The sequence below is a fragment of the Diaphorina citri genome, unplaced genomic scaffold (assembly GCF_000475195.1).
Source record: "Diaphorina citri unplaced genomic scaffold, Diaci psyllid genome assembly version 1.1 scaffold483, whole genome shotgun sequence".
NCBI lineage: Eukaryota > Metazoa > Arthropoda > Insecta > Hemiptera > Psyllidae > Diaphorina > Diaphorina citri.
The window spans coordinates 132373-153672 of NW_007377918.1; the positions used below are offsets into that span (position 1 = coordinate 132373).

The window sequence follows — 21300 nt, forward strand, 5'->3', positions numbered from 1 at the left end:
TCATCTTTTCTATTCTTTCATATTCAATTATTATTTTAATATAATCACTCTTGTCAATAATGCTGTATTTATGATTCGACCTCTTTACTTTTAAAGAGGTCGAACTGAGTTTCGTCATGGATCATTACATATTATATTAGTATCTACACCTTCACAAGTCATCTTTTCTATTCTTTCATATGCTTTTTGGTCATACTGCATCTCTCGCTGTTGTTACAAGCTTGGATCGACAATGAGTGTCAACAAATATCTATTTTGCTAGAAAATATGAAAGAGTGCCGATTCTTTTGAACAATCCCCAAGTGTCCGACACTTCAATATCAATGCATACCGTGCATTCCATTAGTTATAATTCATTCAAATCGTGTAATCCACCACACCGAGTGCCAAGCAAGTAAATCATGATAGGTTCTGCATATCTTTATGGAAGTTATGGACAGATCAGATCGCCATTCATCCGACAACCTTGTGATGTTGCAAAGTTTGCAACAACATAATGGATGTATTTTTAATTCCCCCGATGTTGATTTGACTTCTACAATGTCTTCCCTCTGAAGTCTGAACTTCCGAAGTGGTTCGTATGGAATGACGTGCGACGTGGGATATAACTTTCTCGATTACCGTAATTGAAGTGACACAAAATTCACCATTATTAGAAACTTTCAAGAAGAATCAATCAACAAACAAACCAAATACTTCCTTAATGCTTTTTTGTGCTATCGTATAACAATCGATTTTGGAATTTTCTTGCAGTTGTTATATTTACAATTTTCCTTTTGACTGTATTTACAATTTTCATTTACCTTGCTTCAATATTATTGTATATTTTCAAATGTGACTTCACCTCATACCTCTCGTAGTTTTTTAGTATTCCTGCGTAGCATCAACTTACCACCGTCTGTTCATAGTCATAGGTTTCAAGTTTCATATAAAAGAATAGATATTCAATTCATTAACTGGAAGTCATTAATAATATTTCAAAAAACCAATACTTGGAGTTAGGGATCATATATCTCATATCTCCTATTGAGTGACAGTATTGTCACTTACAAATAGGACACTCATAATTATATTGACACTTGACAGTTTTTCAGTTAAGTGTACACTTCTTCAGTGAGTCAGTGATTAACACGCCATACAACATACAAAATACGTCAATAGGAGGTATCAATTTAGTAAAAGAAATGATGCAATCATTTTCAAAGTTCATATTAATGTAACCATCTTAAAAGATCTGCAAAGTTCATAATTTTGATCAAGACCAAGAGAAGGAGTTTCCTCATAGAGCTTTTGAGACTGGTTAAAGTTCATAAGTTATAAGAGATTTCATCCCACGAACACGCAATGACATCACACTGTAGGACAAAATGTAGGACACTCATAATTATATTGACACTTGATAGTTTTTCAGTTAAGTGTACACTTTTTCAGTGAGTCAGTGATTAACACGCCATACAAAATACTTCAATAGGAGGTACCAATTTAGTAAAAGAAATGATGCAATCATCTTCAAAGTTCATATTAATGTAAACATCTTAAAAGATCTGCAAAGTTCATAATTTTGATCAAGACCAAGAGAAGGAGTTTCCTCGTAGAGCTTTTGAGACTGGTTAAAGTTCATAAGTTATAAGAGATTTCATCCCACGAACACGCAATGACATCACACTGTAGGACAAAATGTTTGGTAATCATCAGGACCTGATCAAATATATTCTGACTCTTTGATTGATGTTTAATTATTGAATCTCATCAACTTCGATGGATACTTCTGGTTAATTACTTCGGGTACTATTTACGTTTGCCAGACATGTTTCGAGGTAGATATCAATCTTGAGATACAAAAACGGAAGATCCTCTCATTCGTTTTTGTGAAACCCCAGACAGTTTCCTTGAACTTTCTGTCGATCTACCATTTGAAGAGACTCGTGAGAAGTGATATGATACTTCTGGTTAATTACTTCGGGTACTATTTACGTTTGCCAGATATGAGGTAGATATCAATCTTGAGATAGAAAAACAGAAGATCCTCTCATTCGTTTTTGTGAAACCCCAGACAGTTTCCTTGAACTTTCTGTCGATCTACCATTTGACGAGACTCGTGAGAAGTTTTAACTTTTTAAGAAAATCATGGATAAGACAAAGCAGCAGCAAAGCACCCTTTCACAATACGTTCAAAGAACGGTCAGATACAGGATTAAACGGCGGTGAGCATGTGAGCAATATGGGACTTCTCTCAGGCTACAGCATGTCACAATATGGGACTTGAACGGAAGGTAAGAACATCCCCATTTAATCTCCAATAAGAATATTTAGCCTGTACTTTAATGGAAGGTGACCTGAGCTACATTGGACTTCATAAATCTGGAAACACCATTTGAATTATTTGTCAACTGGATGAGCCTGTGGAACAAATTATGCAACATAGTGTTGGTTTGGAGCAAACACCTTCCTCTACCAATGGAGATGGCAAGACTGGCAAGTTCCCAGTTGATTTATGAAAGTCCCCGCTACCCTACACGACAGAATGTTAACACGGTTGTTCGACCAACGGGCCGAGAGAAGTGTGAATGAAATATTCCTGTTCTGTGCTCATCTCAGCATGTCACAGCAGGATCATGTTCCAAGTTCGTCTTACAATTTTGTACATCTCCCCTCCTGATGCTCGCTGCTCTAAACAGAGTGTCCGAGTAATTTAAAACCTGGTAGGTGAAAAATATCTTCTCCTTTGACAAATTTGCCTTTATTTTGTTGGAAATTAGAAGTCACATGAATACCAACATGAAAATTGTGTTTTGGAATCGAAACCGAATGAGTAGTTTGTGGCGGCTTTCTATTGACTTGAATAGAACTAGAATTGACACACCATCTCTATTAAAGACAAATCATACGTACAAGAAAAATGTCAACTGATTGATTTGATTCTATGTCGTATTGCAACTATCAGAGTAATTCTTTAAATTTACTTTAATAGTTTCTCTCTCAACTCTCTCAAATCCAAGTGAGTCAAAGTGATCAGTTGTTCACCTTTTGTTTTTCTGGCTTTGAGCGAGAAAATATGAAAGAGTGCCGATTCTTTTGAACAATCCCCAAGTGTCCGACACTTCAATATCAATGCATACCGTGCATTCCATAAGCCTATCACCCACCAGTAATATTCCCATCAGAAACATTAAACATTGTTTCTCAAAAATCCAGAAATGTTTTTGCAACAATATAGCAACTTTTTCGCTCTCCAGAGCTCCAGACTTATTATTGGGACATTTTTCTCGGCATTTTGAAAGTTGCTCAACAATCGAAACAGTTGTTTCTCAACATTTCCGCAACTGTCGCTCAACATTTCAGCTGGTGGGCACCAGGCTTTGTAACCTTGTGATGTTGCAAAGTTTGCAACAACAGAATGGATGTATTTTTAATTCCCCCGATGTTGATTTGACCTCTACAATGTCTTCCCTCTGAAGTCTGAACTTCCGAAGTGGTTCGTATGGAATGACGTGCGACGTGGGATATAACTTTCTCGATTACCTTATGCTGTTGCCTGGCAACCAGGCAAATTGTATACAAATCAAGACTTGAAAGACGGAATTTTGAAATGTTACAGGGAAAACACATTAAATTATTTTAGACTTATATTTTTTTTATGAAACCAATTTACTTATAATTTCAAGACTTGAAAGACGGAATTTTGAAATGTTACAGGGAAAACACATTAAATTATTTTAGACTTATATTTTTTTTATGAAACCAATTTACTTATAATACAGGCAAATTTGCTGTAAAACCAAACATTTAAATTTGAAGAAATGGTATCCTGGGAACTCAGAATATGTCGAAATCAAATTGCAACCAACACATCGAGTTGTACCGGCATGGAAGATGTAGATGTGTCTTTCTTTAGGTATATCGAATGCTATTTGAGATACATCTAGCATCAAGTTTGTCACGACTTAAATTCTGTGGTAAAAGTATCCTTCTGGAGTTATAGCTCTCTGAAATCTACACTGTCTAGTATACCACTATACTTGGATATACTTAAATTATACCATAATGAGATGGGACTTTATAAGTAGTTCTACCCACATCCGAATAACTGGAGTCATATAAATGAAAGTCATATTGATCTCTTCGGATATACTAACGGACTATAGTTCATCCAGATCAATGTGACAGCAATGAGTCATCAACCCAAAATGAAGGAACCAATCAGATTGCAGGAAATCATAGATATTTGTTGACACTCATTGTCACCGGTCTAGATTTGAGTCTGCAGGGTGTATTAGTGTCAATAGACATTATGCAGAAGAACGGATAAAAGCTCAACTTGGACCTAAAAATGCGTTTTGTGCAGTTCAGTTTGATAGGTATTAGTTTATTTGCTTTGCTCGTAAGTTAAGGGTCTACTCTTGAGTTCTCATACTGCTACAATGTACCTTAAGTTTCCTTTTTTGCTAGGGATCTGAAATATCCTTCTTAATTATAGGCATTAGTTCTTATTTTTTATGTTTAATTGCATAAAACGATAAAGTTACTATTGTTTATATTTGTTTTATTTAATTACCTCTTTATTTTGTACCATACTTGCCTTTGGGTATACATTAAGTTAGTAGAAAGACGCTGGTTGACCTTACAACTTGGACTTTAGGATATCAGGTGCTCGGTTTATAAAACTAACGAGTTTTAAATGTCTATTTACCTAGAAAATGAATCGCTGTCAATAGTCTCAATGTTGAAAACTGGATATTCATAACATACTATTTGCTTCATCACAGTTTCCAGATTCTTAACGCCAAGAACACACAATTCAAAAGCTCTAGGTCCTACAATATTATAAAGTTATAAAACCTTGACAGAATATTAATAAAACCCCTCAAATTGGTAATGAAAAACACAATATCCATGCACGTGCTATTTCGACAGTTTCTAGGCAAAGTACTCAGTGCTATGTTTCTATTTGGAACAGTCGAAGGTACGAAAATAACAAGAATGGCAAATAATATGTCGAGCCGATTACGAAGACACTTTGCACGGATATCATTGATATCAAGATTAGAAATGAAAATGAGTTTAAGTTTAAACTCGTTTACTCTGATTTATACTTCCTCAGTTTAGTGTAAATATAAAATAAACTTGTCTTTTACACTAAATAAAGCCAAGACGGTTGACAACAGAGAGAGAGAGAGAGAGAGAGAGAGAGAGAGAGCTCATAATATCTATATAAGTACTTCTAGACAAGTATAGGTGCATAAGCTTGGTTCCTTCTATCAATTATTATTTTAATATAATCACTCTTGTCAATAATGCTGTATTTATGATTCGACCTCTTTACTTTGTCACAACTGAATCCGCCGATAACGGGCTTAAAACTTTTTTGGAAAAAAACACCCACGCTAATAAACACGCTCGTAAAATATTTACAAATACATATAGTTTGAAGAGAACATATTCAGATACCATAGTTATAAATTAAGAAACCAAATCCCACACCTAAAAGAACCTAAATAAAGCGAGGTCGAACTGAGTTTCGTCATGGATCATTACATATTATATTGGTATCTACACCTTCACAAGTCATCTTTTCTATTCTTTCATATGCTTTTTGGTCATACTGCATCTCTCGCTGTTGTTACAAGCTTGGATCAACGATTAGGATTCAGTGGTACGATGTAACATGAAACTTTAAACTCCCAAGTATCCAGGAGGTTTTATTACCACCTATTGTGTTAATTCTGTTTTACTTTGTTGGGTGACAGTACTCAGAAACCACATCCATTTCATTGCTTCTTGCTTTATGTTTACTTAACTGTGGGAAACTTTAATTACCCGGGGAGTACCATCCCATAATTTATGACTCCGACGTTGTGTGGTTTATGGCTGGCTCTGTTTTGTTTAGTGCTATTATCAGTCCTAATTGCTGGACTCTTTACTTTTCCCCGTGCAGAACAGTTTTCAGTCATTCCCCCATTTCATTGCTTTCTCAAAAGCGTTTCGTTTGATTGGTAACATTGTGTAGTTTAGGTAAATACTTCTAAGTCCGCAGGTATGCCTGCGGTTAATAAAAGCTCAACTTAAACCTAAAAATGCGTTTTGTGCAGTTCAGTTTGATAGGTATTAGTTTATTTGCTTTGCTCGTAAGTTAAGGGTCTACTCTTGAGTTCTCATACTGCTACAATGTACCTTAAGTTTCCTTCTTTGCTAGGGATCTGAAATATCCTTCTTAATTATAGGCATTAGTTCTTATTTTTTATGTTTAATTGCATAAAACGATAAAGTTACTATTGTTTATATTTGTTTTATTTAATTACCTCTTTATTTTGTACCATACTTGCCTTTGGGTATACATTAAGTTAGTAGAAAGACGCTGGTTGACCTTACAACTTGGACTTTAGGATATCAGGTGCTCGGTTTATAAAACTAACGAGTTTTAAATGTCTATTTACCTAGAAAATGAATCGCTGAGATAAACTCTCTCTTTTAAAATGCAGAGGTAGCTCTAAGTTCAGAGGTTGGATTCCAGAACAGGTAAGGTGGATATCGCTTAACCTGACTTTGTTCAATTGTCGGAGGAAGCACTGTGCAATACACCTTCCCCTTTTAAAGATTCTCTACCATTGAACATGTGACATGTTTGGCAACAATGCCTATTTTTTTGCTGTCACATTGATCTGGACACACTATAGCTGCAGATGTTCTACACTCCAACTTTATGACGCACTATGGCAACAACATTTTCTTACAGGTACATGTAAATTATATGATCATGCAGATTTATAGGTAGAACCTACTTCAAATTGATACTAAATAAGTAAGGTATAATTAATATAATTATGTCTTGCTGCATGTCCACCAGCCAAAATGTTCACCGATTTTCGGATGTTGTGAAGCCGCCATTATTTTGGCAAATGTGTGCAAACCTGAGTGGATTAGTGGATAATAAGTCTCTCCTTACTGAGTGGATTGTTGGATAATAAGTCTCTCCTTAGTCTTTTTGATCGTAATTATTCACTCCAAAACGTTTCCAATATTTTACGAAATGTGTGAAATTATCCTCTCTGATTCAGACCGATACCTTATATAGTTCTTCACACATGAAATTGTATATGAGATAATTTATGGGAAGTTTCAAGTATGCATCACCGGGTCATGAACCTGAGTACCGCAGTACCAGCATGTGACATGTTTGGCAACAATGCCTATTTCTTTGCTGTCACATTGATCTGGACACACTATAGCTGCAGATGTTCTACACTCCAACTTTATGACGCACTATGGCAACAACATTTTCTTATTCTACACTATAGCTGCAGATGTTCTACACTCCAACTTTATGACGCACTATGGCAACAACATTTTCTTACAGGTACATGTAAATTATATGAACATGCAGATTTATAGGTAGAACCTACTTCAAATTGATACTAAATAAGTAAGGTATAATTAATATCATTATGTCTTGCTACATGTCCACCAGCCAAAATGTTCACCGATTTTCGGATGTTGTGAAGCCGCCATTATTTTGGCAAATGTGTGCAAACCTGAGTGGATTATCATGCAGATTTATAGGTAGAACCTACTTCAAATTGATACTAAATAAGTAAGGTATAATTAATATAATTATGTCTTGCTGCATGTCCACCAGCCAAAATGTTCACCGATTTTCGGATGTTGTGAAGCCGCCATTATTTTGGCAAATGTGTGCAAACCTGAGTGGATTATCCCATTTTCGGATGTTGTGAAGCCGCCATTATTTTGGCAAATGTGTGTAAACCTGAGTGGATGAGTGGATAATAAGTCTCTCCTTACTGAGTGGATTGGTGGATAATAAGTCTCTCCTTACTCTTTTTGATCGTAATTATTCACTCCAAAACGTTTCCAATATTTTACGAAATGTGTGAAATTATCCTCTCTGATTCAGACCGATACCTTTGGATAATAAGTCTCTCCTTAGTCTTTTTGATCGTAATTATTCACTCCAAAACGTTTCCAATATTTTACGAAATGTGTGAAATTATCCTCTCTGATTCAGACCGATACCTTATATAGTTCTTCAAATCTTCACACATGAAATTGTATATGAGATAATTTATGGGAAGTTTCAAGTATGCATCACCGGGTCATGAACCTGAGTACCGCAGTACCACAAGCACATCCATTTAGTTTCATATATCCTACGCTCAATTTTTTTTATTTTAGTAATCTCTCTCCTCACTAATTATTATAAGATATGTGGACAAGATAAAGCTATGACCCGCAGTTATGAATTTCAACTTCTGTGACTTGTATGACCTCGTTGACTTCATTGTTGGATTTGAACCGTGCAATATATGGTAGACTGTGGGGGAGCGATGATCTGCCAAGCTGGAAGAGAATACCAGAGGCCCATGAACATTCATCCTTTATTAAACTTGTTAACGGTGCAATATGGTAGACTGTGGGGGAGCGATGATCTGCCAAGCTGGAAGAGAATACCAGAGGCCCATGAACATTCATCCTTTGATTTGAACGGTGCAATATGGTAGACTGTGGGGGAGCGATGATCTGCCAAGCTGGAAGAGAATACCAGAGGCCCATGAACATTCATCCTTTATTAAACTTGTTACATTATTGTTTTGTGAAAATCAAGTTTGGTTGAAATTCATTGACGCTTAATACCTTGTTTGTGTATACTACCAGCTTAGGACTGAAAAGTCCATTTTTCAAAGTTTTTATTGACTTTTTTTTTGCCGACTTATTGATTAATTCTCCTTTCAAATGGTCATAGAATATATAATAGGTAATAAGAAAAATCATCATCAGCACTACTTCGATCATATTTGCCTAGTGTGACATATAGTGATAAAGACCTCATAATACCTACATACATAATTACATAGTTGTTAGGCGGTCTTGTATGTTACTCAGCTTTTCCTTTACTATTCTGCGAGGAATCATTAGAGTTTGTACTTAATCTACGAACTCCTTGGAGAGTTTTTGGATTTTTTTCACATTTTCTCACACAAATGAGCTCTGATCTTGAATTTTGTCGCGACCTATGAACTCAAAGCGAGAAAATTGATAACACTTCAGTCGTTAATTTGACACCGGTTTTAGCGTCATCCATGTTAAGCTACGCCGAGCAAGGCCAATAAATCGATGGGTGACTTGAACATTATATTGGTATTTATTAGAAAACATTAAAGCACAACCGCATGCACAGGGAGCGTGCAGCGCGACTGTATACGCAACCTCCCGAACACGCAGTGCGAGTAATAATAGTACATAGGTACTAATTTTCTTTAACCATGATCGAGTAAACTACGGGCTAAAAAATTCCCGGAGGGACGGGCCCAGCTTGTTAGCTTTGAAGATTTATTTTTCTATTAGGCAAAAGTTGAAACTCTAGTACAGCTACGGTACACGATGTGCCAGAGCATGCAATAAATCCTTGCAGCAAAGCACACAAATTATCTCCGTGTGGGTTTCGAACATTTTTATAATCATTTCACCAACATGTTCAATATTTGGCACACTGCAATTTCCATCGTCCTGACACCGAGTCATAAACAACGTTTCCAAGGAATGTGGTCTGAATATCAACATCTCAATAAAAAGGCGTGAATTCAATGTTTTCCTTATCAGAAATAGAAAACAATAGATTTCCATTGAGTTCCCTAGAGTTAGAGTATTGGTGGTAGATAATACAGAGCGACACACATCTAGGTGGGATAAAAAGGTCATAAAATCCAGCATCTGACTCGAGTGTAATATATTGAACGATCAGTGAGTGATAAAACATCTCGTGGAGGTAAAGTTATAAATATTATCTCCCAGCTACATCAAGCTATTCTCGTAATCAATTTGGTTCTAGTTAAGCAATATAAAAAACCAAGGTGCCACTATATTGATAATATTATCTCCCAGCTACATCAAGCTATTCTCGTAATCAATTTGGTTCTAGTTAAGCAATATAAAAAACCAAGGTGCCACTATATTGGTCTATTATGATTTCTTATTTACACATAAACACTCGAAAATATTTATTTATTTTATCTCGGAGCTCATAAAACTGTTTGTCTTGTAGAGCCACTCTCATATTGGGTGGTATAATAGAGAATGGAGACATGATACATTTTATTTGGTACCTAATTCTCATTTTAATAGGCGTTTGATGACCTCCAGCCACCAAAGTATCCTGGAACTATTCACAACCTTCCACTGTACCACCATAAATAACGGGCAAGTTAACACAAAGTGATTATTTAAAGGTAGGAAATTAGGAATGCTATTTATTCGCGGATATGGTCAGTCTCTTGGATGAAAACCTTGAGTTCTTGAGCACATGTTACAAGACAGGAATTTTGAAATTCGTCTGAAGTCGCAACAAAATCTGGATAGTGGCTCAAACAAAAATAGTCGGGTCAGTCTCTTGGATGAAAACCTTGAGTTCTTGAGTACATGTTACAAGACAGGAATTTTGAAATTCGTCTGAAGTCGCAACAAAATCTCTCGGTTTGGACGAGGTTTCTTCGTTACTCACGGCTTCAAACCATAATAAAACCGATTCCAAATCAGATCAACCAGACCAAACCAGCGTACACCCTGCATGAATGGGTACGAGTAGGGGTAGGTAGGATGTCCAAGATTTCGGTCGTCTCTTACAAAACTTAGATAGGAGTTAGTATGTTAGGCCCTCCATTCACACTCCGACTGTCGATGTCGAACCGATCGAGGTAATGGGACTTTTTAGTCTTAGCCGACAGTATAAATAAGGTATATTAAATAAATAAATGTCCAACCTAGGTCTGTCAGACTGTAAGACAGTAGAAGCGTGAGTGGCCTGCGTTAGGCCAGCCACTCAATATCAGGTGGATCTGACAGGTACACCTGATCATGTCCACCTGTCAGGTCTGCCTGATAACTGATGAGCACACACACTATCAGGTGGACACGACAGGTGCACCTGATCATGTCCACCTGTCAGGTCTGCCTGATAACTGATGAGCACACTCACTATCAGGTGGACACGACAGGTACACCTGATCATGTCCACCTGTCAGGTCTGCCTGATAACTGATGAGCACACACACTATCAGGTAGACCTGATCAGGTCCTCAATGTCAGTTTGAACATATTTGATTGGCAGGATTCCTTCAACTTGAATTTGGATAGCATGTGATCGTTTCCTAAATCTAGCTCTCACTGATATAGAGATGGGGTAATGTCATGGAATAATATCAGCCAAGAAAATTCGGCTGCCAGACGTCATCACCATACCTTGTCACTTGATCAAATTGCTGGTTGATTCACAAGTTTAAAATTTGTTGGTCAATAGATTTAGGTATCGTATGTTACACCTTTTGAGCTTCTTGTTGTTGGATTAACCAAAGCCTTCTTCTATCTCAATGTTTTAAGAAAAGTATGGTACTTCTACTGATACTGTACATAGGTATCTTGGAATTGAGAATCATGTGCCTTACCTATACGAGGCAGTATATCCCCATGTTTACTAGACTTGACTTTTTCTAGAAGCACAATATCGGAAATACCATATTAAAAGAACTTGCCCTCATCATAATCAATAAATAATTTTTTTAATCATCAACAAGACGTAGGGCCCTGCTTTGATTTCAGTACTGCCCTGGTTCCATTATTGACGACCCTGTCCTGAGAGTACACTGTAGGTACTTTTCGGTAATTGTCTATTCCCTTTTTTAACATCCTTAACCTTGAAACTACCATAAGAACACTCCTCAAGTAATTATTTTCTCTTATATAGAAAGTTTGTTGCAATTTCACTGCCGTGTGTTCTAGACAATTACCTTATATCTAAAATAAAACTTTGGTATAGGTATGTAGGTATTAAGTGAAAAAGAGGGCGCTAAAGGATATTTCCCAAACGGATTTTCAAGGAAACAGCTTGGATGACAAATCCATCATTTGTTCATCTGTCTCTCTAAAGTCTCCATGTAATCGTAGAGTGAACTTCGAGCCTGGTCTAGAATACTTATTGTCTCTCTAAAGTCTCCATGTAATCGTAGAGTGAACTTCGAGCCTGGTCTAGAATACTTAATGCTATAATGTTCTAACATAATAAAATGTCATAAGATTTGTTTATGTTTATGACATGCCATAAAATATAGAAAAATTATGTTCTGCTGTTTGCAACATTAAAAACACAATTTATGTTTTATATCATTTACATTATAAACATTAAAACGTGTAAGTACGTCCATGTGCACCACAATGTAGGTAATGTAAGTGCAGCCATTCAACATACTTGCAGATCTAACAAGCTGGGCCCGTCCCTCCGGGAATTTTTTAGCCCGTAGTTTACTCGATCGTGGTTAAAGAAAATTAGTACCTATGTACTATTATTACTCGCACTGCGTGTTCGGGAGGTTGCGTATACGGTCGCGCTGCACGCTCCCGGGGCTTCGCGGGGTTGTGCATGCGGTTGTGCTTTGATGTTTTCTAATAAATACCAATATAATGTTTAAGTCACCCATCAATTTATTGGCCTTGCTCGGCGTAGCTTAACATGGATGACGCTAAAACCGGTGTCAAATTAACGACTGAAGTGTTATCAACTTTCTCGCTTTGAGTTCATAGGTCGCGACAAAGTTCAAGATCAGAGCTCATTTGTGTGAGAAAATGTGAAACAAGATCGGCTAGGATAAGACTAGGATCCTTAGTGGAATACCTTCATGTGAGTAATTACATCTAGTAATTCGATGCTTTTCCTGTGTTAGGGAGGTCTGGACTACAATACTGATCTACAAGTCAAAACACCAAAAACATTGAAAATCAATAAAAAATTCCAAACCCGAATCTATCTTCAAGCAAGAAGTCGGAGATTATGCTTTCAAGAATCAAATGTGTGCATAATTTATCCGTCTTCTGAATTTGGTTGACATAAATCCAAAAACTGTCCAAGGAGTTCGTAGATGAAGTACAAACTCTAATGATTCCTCGCAGAATAGTAAAGGAAAAGCTGAGTACTGAAGTGTTATCAACTTTCTCGCTTTGAGTTCATAGGTCGCGACAAAGTTCAAGATCAGAGCTCATTTGTGTGAGAAAATGTGAAAAAAATCCAAAAACTGTCCAAGGAGTTCGTAGATGAAGTACAAACTCTAATGATTCCTCGCAGAATAGTAAAGGAAAAGCTGAGTAACATACAAGACCGCCTAATAACTATGTAATTATGTATGTATTATGAGGTCTTTATCACTATGTGTCACACTAGGCAAATATGATCGAAGTAGTGCTGATGATGATTTTTCTTATTACCTATTATTCTATGACCATTTGAAAGGAGAATTAATAAATAAGTCGGCAAAAAAAAAGTCAATAAAAACTTTGAAAAATGGACTTTTCAGTCCTAAGCTGGTAGTATACACAAACAAGGTATTAAATGTCACACTAGGCAAATAAGATCGAAGTAGTGCTGATGATGATTTTTCTTATTACCTATTATTCTATGACCATTTGAAATGAGAATTAATCATCAATAAGTCGGCAAAAAAAGTCAATAAAAACTTTGAAAAATGGACTTTTCAGTCCTAAGCTGATAGTATACACAAACAAGGTATTAAGCGTCAATGAATTTCAACCAAACTTGATTTTCACAAAACAATAATGTAACAAGTTTAATAAAGGTGTTTATGACCGATTGTAAATTGAACTTGTTTTCTCTCATGTAAATAATTTGTATTGATCAGCATATTTTTTTTTTTTTTATTTGAACAAATAAAATTCGAATAACAATATCATTTGCTTGGAACATTTCAACATTTTTTATTGTTCGCTTCTTGCTTTTTTTCTCGTAATAAATTTCAAGTTAGTTTTGGTAGTTATTGCCCCGGAATGTTGTAATTATTTTCTCGTTTACACGAGGTTTGAGGTTTTGCCAAATTCTTTTTTGTGACCAGAACGACTGCGGAGGTCACTCATTGCTCAGTGTTACAGGCTTGTTTTTAGGTAAACAAAACAAATTTTACCAATATGAAATAAACAAGCAATCTGACAAAATTCCTGCAGTAATTATCTTTCCTTCAACAAGCAGCATTCTTTTTGCGATATTGAAGATGAAAAAGAAGCAACGAATGCTAAGAAGAACAAGAAAGAGTTAAAAAAAAAAAATACATCATCAACATCTGATAAGAAGGAGAACATTTTTTTCAAAGAACACTTTTGAGTCTCTTCTTTCCACTTTTTTTCCTTCCAATTTTGTAATCTGAAACTTCATGCCTTGTTTGAGACACATTGTATCTAATTTGTCATTAATTTGTTTGAATCCAAAATTAATAGTCCTGTATTTAAACATGATCTTCATGTGAACCAAAATATTGGTTTCTGTTAACCCTTTGAATTCGATCTTATCATTACGGTACCATTTTCATAGTGTGTGGAAAGAACCAGCTTCACATTTACATACATTGCAAGTGTGTTCTAATAACTGTGATAACTTCCAAATATTTTGCTTTTGAATTTAGCGTGCTTTTGAAGCTGTTATTCTCTTTTTAGTCCGTCCTCCCTTTACTATTACAATAGTAATAAAAAGGTATAAGGGACGGACTATTGTATTCGCTTCGGTGTCTGTCTCGTGCTCTTGAAGCTGTTGTTCTCTTTTTTTACTTTGCTAATTTCGGCACTTTGTTCCAGAATATCATCTTTGAATTTTGGACAGAAAATATTTCTGATCTAGATGAACCCTCTTCTCAGCAGTGCCCCAGCACACGTTATTGGGTTAATATTGGGATGTCAACCAAATTCAGAACGTGCTCTTGAAGCTGTTGTTCTCTTTTTTTACTTTGCTAATTTCGGCACTTTGTTCCAGAATATCATCTTTGAATTTTGGACAGAAATATTTCTGATCTAGATGAACCCTCTTCTCAGCAGTGCCCCAGCACACGTTATTGGGTTAATATTGGGATGTCAACCAAATTCAGAAGACGGATAAATTATGCACATATTTGATTCTTGAAAGCATAATCTCCGACTTCTTGCTTGAAGATAGATTTGGGTTTGGAGTTTTTTTATTGATTTTCAATGTTTTTGGTGTTTTGACTTGTAGATCAGTATTGTAATCCAGACCCCCATAACACAGGAAAAGCATCGAATTACTAGATGTAATTACTCACATGAAGGTATTCCACTAAGGATCTCAGTCTTATCAAACCGATCTAGGTCTTTGTTCTACTATTGTCTACGATGGTGGCCGTTAAACATGGCATTAGATTGTGTTTGGAACCTTCAAACTGACGCATTAAGTTAATTTACTGTCTTCCATTTTGTGTAAAGACCTGATTTAGCTATTTATTTCATAATGTTTATCTTAATAATTACCCATGTATTTTCTAATTTTCTTCCTAAACTATTTCATCTGTAATATGGATGTCATTGTTTCTTTTAGTTTGCACTTAGGTATAACTTTTCTGAATCTAAAGACACGTAATGACGGACTTTGTCTATACTTCTATAGATCTATATCTATAGTATAATATACTCTGTGTCTGTAATATACTCTGATCAAAATCATCTCTAGCGTCTGATACACTTACAAGAACCCGTCCAATAAACATTATATTGGTATTTATTAGAAAACATTAAAGCACAACCGCATGCACAACCCCGCGAAACCTCGGGAGCGTGCAGCGCGACCGTATGCGCAACCTCCCGAACACGTAGTGCGAGTAATAATAGTACATAGGTACTAATTTTCTTTAACCACAATCGAGTAAACTACGGGCTAAAAAATTCCCGGAGGGACGGGCCCAGCTTGTTAGATCTGCAAGTTTAGTATGTTGAATGGCTGCACTTACATTACCTACATTGTGGTACACATGGACGTACTTACACGTTTTAATGTTTATAATGTAAATGATATAAAACATAAATTGTGTTTTTAATGTTGCAAACAGCAGAACAATCTATAGATCTATAGTATAATATACTCTGTGTCTGTAATATACTCTGATCAAAATCATCTCTAGCGTCTGATACACTTACAAGAACCCGTCCAATTGTCAAATATTGGGATTCTCTTCTGAAAACCACAATCACATGCTTGAGTGCGTTTAATTCTATAGATCTATAGTATAATATACTCTGTGTCTGTAATATACTCTGATCAAAATCATCTCTATCGTCTGATACACTTACAAGAACCCGTCCAATTGTCAAATATTGGGATTCTCTTCTGGAAACCACAATCACATGCTTGAGTGCGTTTAACATGAAGGCGAACATGGTTGAGTGGCTAAGTTGACATCAATAGGTCTGAAAAGCATAAGCTTGTGTTGTATACGGTGTGGCGCAGGGTGACGGGTTGGGACCTCGCTGATAGCGATGTTATGAAGAGCTAGCGAATCTGCAATGACATATTTATACATGAGCTGTTGATGTAAATTACAAGAACTTGTATTTCCCAGGGTGTACGCTGGTTTGGTCTGGTTGATCTGATTTGGAATCGGTTTTATTATGATTTGAAGCCGTGAGTAACGAAGAAACCTCGTCTAAACCGAGAGATTTTGTTGCGACTTCAGACGAATTTCAAAATTCCTGTCTTGTAACATGTGCTCAAGAACTCAAGGTTTTCATCCAAGAGACTGACCATATCCGCGAAGCATTAAGTATTCTAGACCAGGCTCGAAGTTCACTCTACGATTACATGGAGACTTTAGAGAAACAGATGAACAAATGATGGATTTGTCAGCCAAGCTGTTTCCTTGAAAATCCGTTTGGGAAATATCCTTTAGCGCCCTCTTTTTCACTCAATACCTACATATACCAAACTTTTATTTTAGATATAAGGTAATTGTCTAGAACACACGGCAGTGAAATTGCAACAAACTTTCTATACAAGAGAAAATTACTTGAGGAGTGTTCTTATGGTAGTTTCAAGGTTAGGAATGTTAAAAAAGTGAATAGACAATTATCGAAAAATACCTACAGCATATTTACCATTTAAATTTTAATTTCATACCGGGAACAATGTTCAACATTGGTAATAACATTTAGCCAGGTGTTGGCAGGTATACACCAAAAAGAAGGCCACCAAACTGATGAGCAGTAACGCCAGCAAAGACTTTGGTGGCTGGAGGTCATCAAACGCCTATTAAAATGAGAATTAGGTACCAAATAAAATGTGTCATGTCTCCATTCTCTATTATACCACCCAATATGAGAGTGGCTCTACAAGACAAACAGTTTTATGAGCTCCGAGATAAAATAAATAAATATTTTCGAGTGTTTATGTGTAAATAAGAAATCATAATAGACCAATATAGCAGTCAAATATAGGACCGGCGGCAATCGGAAAGGCGGGACACCCTAAAAGCCTCTGAGTGGCACATTCTGCGTGCGCCGTGCAGGGTCCTATATCCGGTTTAATTGCCATAATTAATGGCCCGAGCCCAACACAGGGATGATATGGCCCTAGAAACAATAAACCTGGCGCAAGGGTATAATGTCACTACGGTCCAGATGGGAAAACATGATTATCGGCTTTCACGGGGACTCGCACGGGGGCCTTCGAAAGACTATCCTGTTTTTCAGGATGCTCACGCTACTGACGTACCTATTGTATCACCATGTTATGTTAACCAAAAAAAATCCGAAATTATGGAAAAGTAGAGAGAGAGAGAGAGAGAGAGAGAGAGAGAGAGAGAGATAGAGAGGGAGGGACAGAGAGAGAGAGAAAATAATTGATTGAAAATAAGGATGGGGAAAAATGCAGGTACATTACAACTTTTGAGAGAACGTACCGACTGTATTATTCAATACGTAGTACAGGCGTCTCCACCTCTCCACCATTTCGCTTTCTTAATATTTCTTGCTTCTCTTCAGACTCGACTTTTTTTAAAGAGTTTTAATAGAGGGAACTGTGACTGCTAAGGCGGGAATCGAACCCGCGGCCCAGCGCTTACAAAGCAGAAGCGCCACCAAGCAAGCTAACTAGGATGGCTCAGACTTCTTTAGCCAGCCTAGTTTGTTTGAAGGGTAGCGCGTCTGCCTTTTAAGCGCTAGGTCGCGGGTTCTATTCCAGCCCGGGGCGGATTTGATCCTAAAGGGATAAAGTTCGTTCTCGGAACGGCTGGCTTTCTCCTCTCCTGTCTTCCTTCTTTCTTCGATTTCGGGACGATAAGACCTTAGCAGTTACAGTTCCCTCTATCAAACCTAAAAATAAAGGTAGGAAACACAGTACGATATCAAGTCACGGAAGAGGAAGATGAAAGTTTTCCCATAATATTGCATAAGTAATTTCGTTCAGGACAGCTACGCTATTATCACGTCATGTGAGCTCACGTGAGGTGATAGTAGTGTATTTCTACCTTTAATTTCAGGGAAATGTAATGTAAATGTAATGTAAATGTAAATGCAGTTTCTTTGTGTTATTATATCACAACTTTGGTGCTCACTGCAGCATTGTAGGATTTTCCCAATCTCACTCAGGTCTACCTGACAGTGAGTGGCTGGCCTTAACATTTCTTACTTGTTTCAATACTTGGGCACTTTGATATTTATGTCTTTGAAAGTGTAAAGCCTTTGAACATTTCATTTCTAACCATCCCTTGTTCTTCTCGTTTCAGATATATCCACTCGAAGGAAAAACCGTTCAAGTGTACAGAGTGCGGGAAAGGCTTCTGTCAGTCCCGAACACTGGCCGTTCACAAAATCCTCCACCTGGAAGAGTCCCCACATAAGTGTCCTGTATGCAGTCGCAGCTTCAACCAGAGGTCCAACCTGAAGACACATCTCCTGACGCACACGGATATCAAACCCTACAACTGTGCGGCTTGCGGCAAAGTATTTCGGCGCAACTGCGACCTGCGGCGGCATAGTCTGACGCATAACCTGGGCTCTGCAACATCCACTTCTAGTGGAAGTACCACTGCCACGCTGCTCTCTGTATCTCCTACGTCATTCATTGTGGAATCCATGGTGAACATGGAGAAAGCTTCCTAGAACTTTGGATTGGGTTTTCATAGGATTGTTTGTAATTAATTGCGGAATGAGTTTCTTTCCTCCCACCAGTTGAAACGGTTGACAAAAGTGCTTTGTTTACTTCAAGATTTACTCTGTTACTCACATTGGTTTCATGACTGGCGTCATAGCCTGATACACCGCGGTTGTCAACCGCTTTACCCGTTGGTGGAAGTAAAGGATCTTGTCTGGGAGATCTAGGATTTTCAATTACTGCGTTGACTACTCTGCAAATCTCTTCAAAGGTATCACAGCTGTTTTGTGAAGGATCAGACCAATACTTACCATGCTAAAACTTCACTTTTTGTCACATTAGAATTGAAGTACTTTAGTACCACGTATTGGTTTGCCCCGTTCACCAATCAGGTATTTCTTTTAGGCTGTGTTAATATGATTGCATTGCTAGAAGGTAGTCCAGGAAGAAATTATAATTATGAACCGATTGTTCTTCAGAACCACTGAAAATAATTGATTTTTGTCGTGGTTTTTTCCCTCTACTTTTAACTAGGTACTTATGATGCAGGTAGGTAGAATATTAAGACTGAACAATAGCCCAAATATCATACATCATACGAGTGACAGTGTCTATGTAGGTATCTATACATAGGTATCTACAAAATAAAATCTACATACCTAATACCTAGAATTACCAGAATAAAACCAATAAATAGTTAGGTATCCTGTAGCCTGGTGCTGGTGTTGTTTATAGAGGGTAGATAAATTTAAGGACCATGAAAGGTAGGAGGTGGCCAAAGATAATGGAAAAATCGATCGTTAAAATCAATATTTGAATAGCTGAAATACCAATTTATTGTTAATTGCAGTCGCAGAGATTTCCTTGGGCAATTATCACACCCTGGTCATTTGTTATAGAAATGTCAATGGACAGTATGGGTTGTTTTATTCCATAATTTATACCATTTGTTGTTTTATTGGGTCTGCCAATGGTCACTATTTCACTAATGAGATTTCCAAGGAAATGGACTTTTCCCATAACATTGTATTTGCTCAAGATTAAGGGACGCTAATTATATTGGTATCTCCATACATAGATAGAAGTTCCAGGTGTTTCCAAGGTGATGTTGACTGTTGGAAATTTTATTCAGGGTTGTTGAGACTTGAGACTCGACTTTCCAGAAGATTTTTCTCTAATCAAACTTCAATAAAAGTGCATTGGAGTTGAAAGCCTTGGTTAATCTGAATTTTACGCAAGGACCAGAGATTTTAATGCTTATAATGTGAAATCATTTGAAATTTTGTTCATGTTCTCTTCTTGTTTATGACCGATTGTAAATTGAACTTGTTTTCTCTCATGTAAATAATTTGTATTGATCAGCATATTTTTTTTTTTTTTTTATTTGAACAAATAAAATTCGAATAACAATATCATTTGCTTGGAACATTTCAACATTTTTTATTGTTCGCTTCTTGCTTTTTTTCTCGTAATAAATTTCAAGTTAGTTTTGGTAGTTATTGCCCCGGAATGTTGTAATTATTTTCTCGTTTACACGAGGTTTGAGGTTTTGCCAAATTCTTTTTTGTGACCAGAACGACTGCGGAGGTCACTCGTGGCTCCACAAGTTTGCCTGAGATTCAGATTATAGTTTTTGGCTGGATATTCGACGGGGAAAATAGACGGAAGAAAAGAGCGAGGTAGGCCAAAGGGAAGGTGGAAAGATTGTGTGGATCAAGACCTGGGTGAGAAAAATTTATTCGGACGCGAGGTACACAACATGGCTGCCTGGAAGAGATTGACAAGAAACGCCGACCCTATTTAAATAGGAAAAGACTAGGAAGAAGAAAAAGATTAGACGGGAAACATTGAACGCTTTCCAAATGTGGTGGTTTGGCAAACAATGAAACTGTGAGGAGGGTGAAAGTCGAACACAAAAAACCTAATGAGTGGTTTTTGTTATGCCATGGTGGAAAATGTTGAAAACTGGCCTGACACACTGCTGCGTCAGTTATTTGTAAGTAAAAATTGACTAAATCCTTCTCTTAGGCTGGGTTTCGATACCCCTCTGAAGTTTTAACGAGTGTTTCCAGAGGGACTTATTGCTTAAAAAAAGGTTGGGTTTCGAACCCACTTTACATAGCAGCTCACGGTGATAGCACGTTAAATGATCCAGTTCCTGATGAATCACTAAAGTTAAGCAACGTCACACGTGGTTGGTATCCGGATGGGTGATTATCTGGGCAACCGCGTGCTGCTTTTCCGGACCAAATCAGGCTGAGTAGGGCTAATGTGAGGAGGTTTATGATCTTCAGTGGGAGGTGAAGGTAGGGGGATTAACATTTTTGGCTCCTCCTTTGAAATTCCACAAGTCGATAATCAATTATTCA

The 21300-nt window shown here is 37.0% G+C and overlaps 1 protein-coding gene across 1 annotated transcript in view; it reads left to right on the forward strand.

The window, feature by feature from the left end:
• Window positions 1–20244, forward strand: part of LOC103509289 (protein sister of odd and bowel) — a 34022-nt gene extending 13778 nt beyond the window's left edge. Inside the window, exon 5 of the mRNA XM_026823676.1 lies at window positions 18564–20244. Within this exon, the coding sequence (XP_026679477.1) occupies window positions 18564–18939 (376 nt within the window). The 3' untranslated portion in view covers window positions 18940–20244. The remainder of the gene's footprint in view (window positions 1–18563) is intronic.
• The last annotated feature ends 1056 nt before the right edge of the window (window positions 20245–21300 follow it).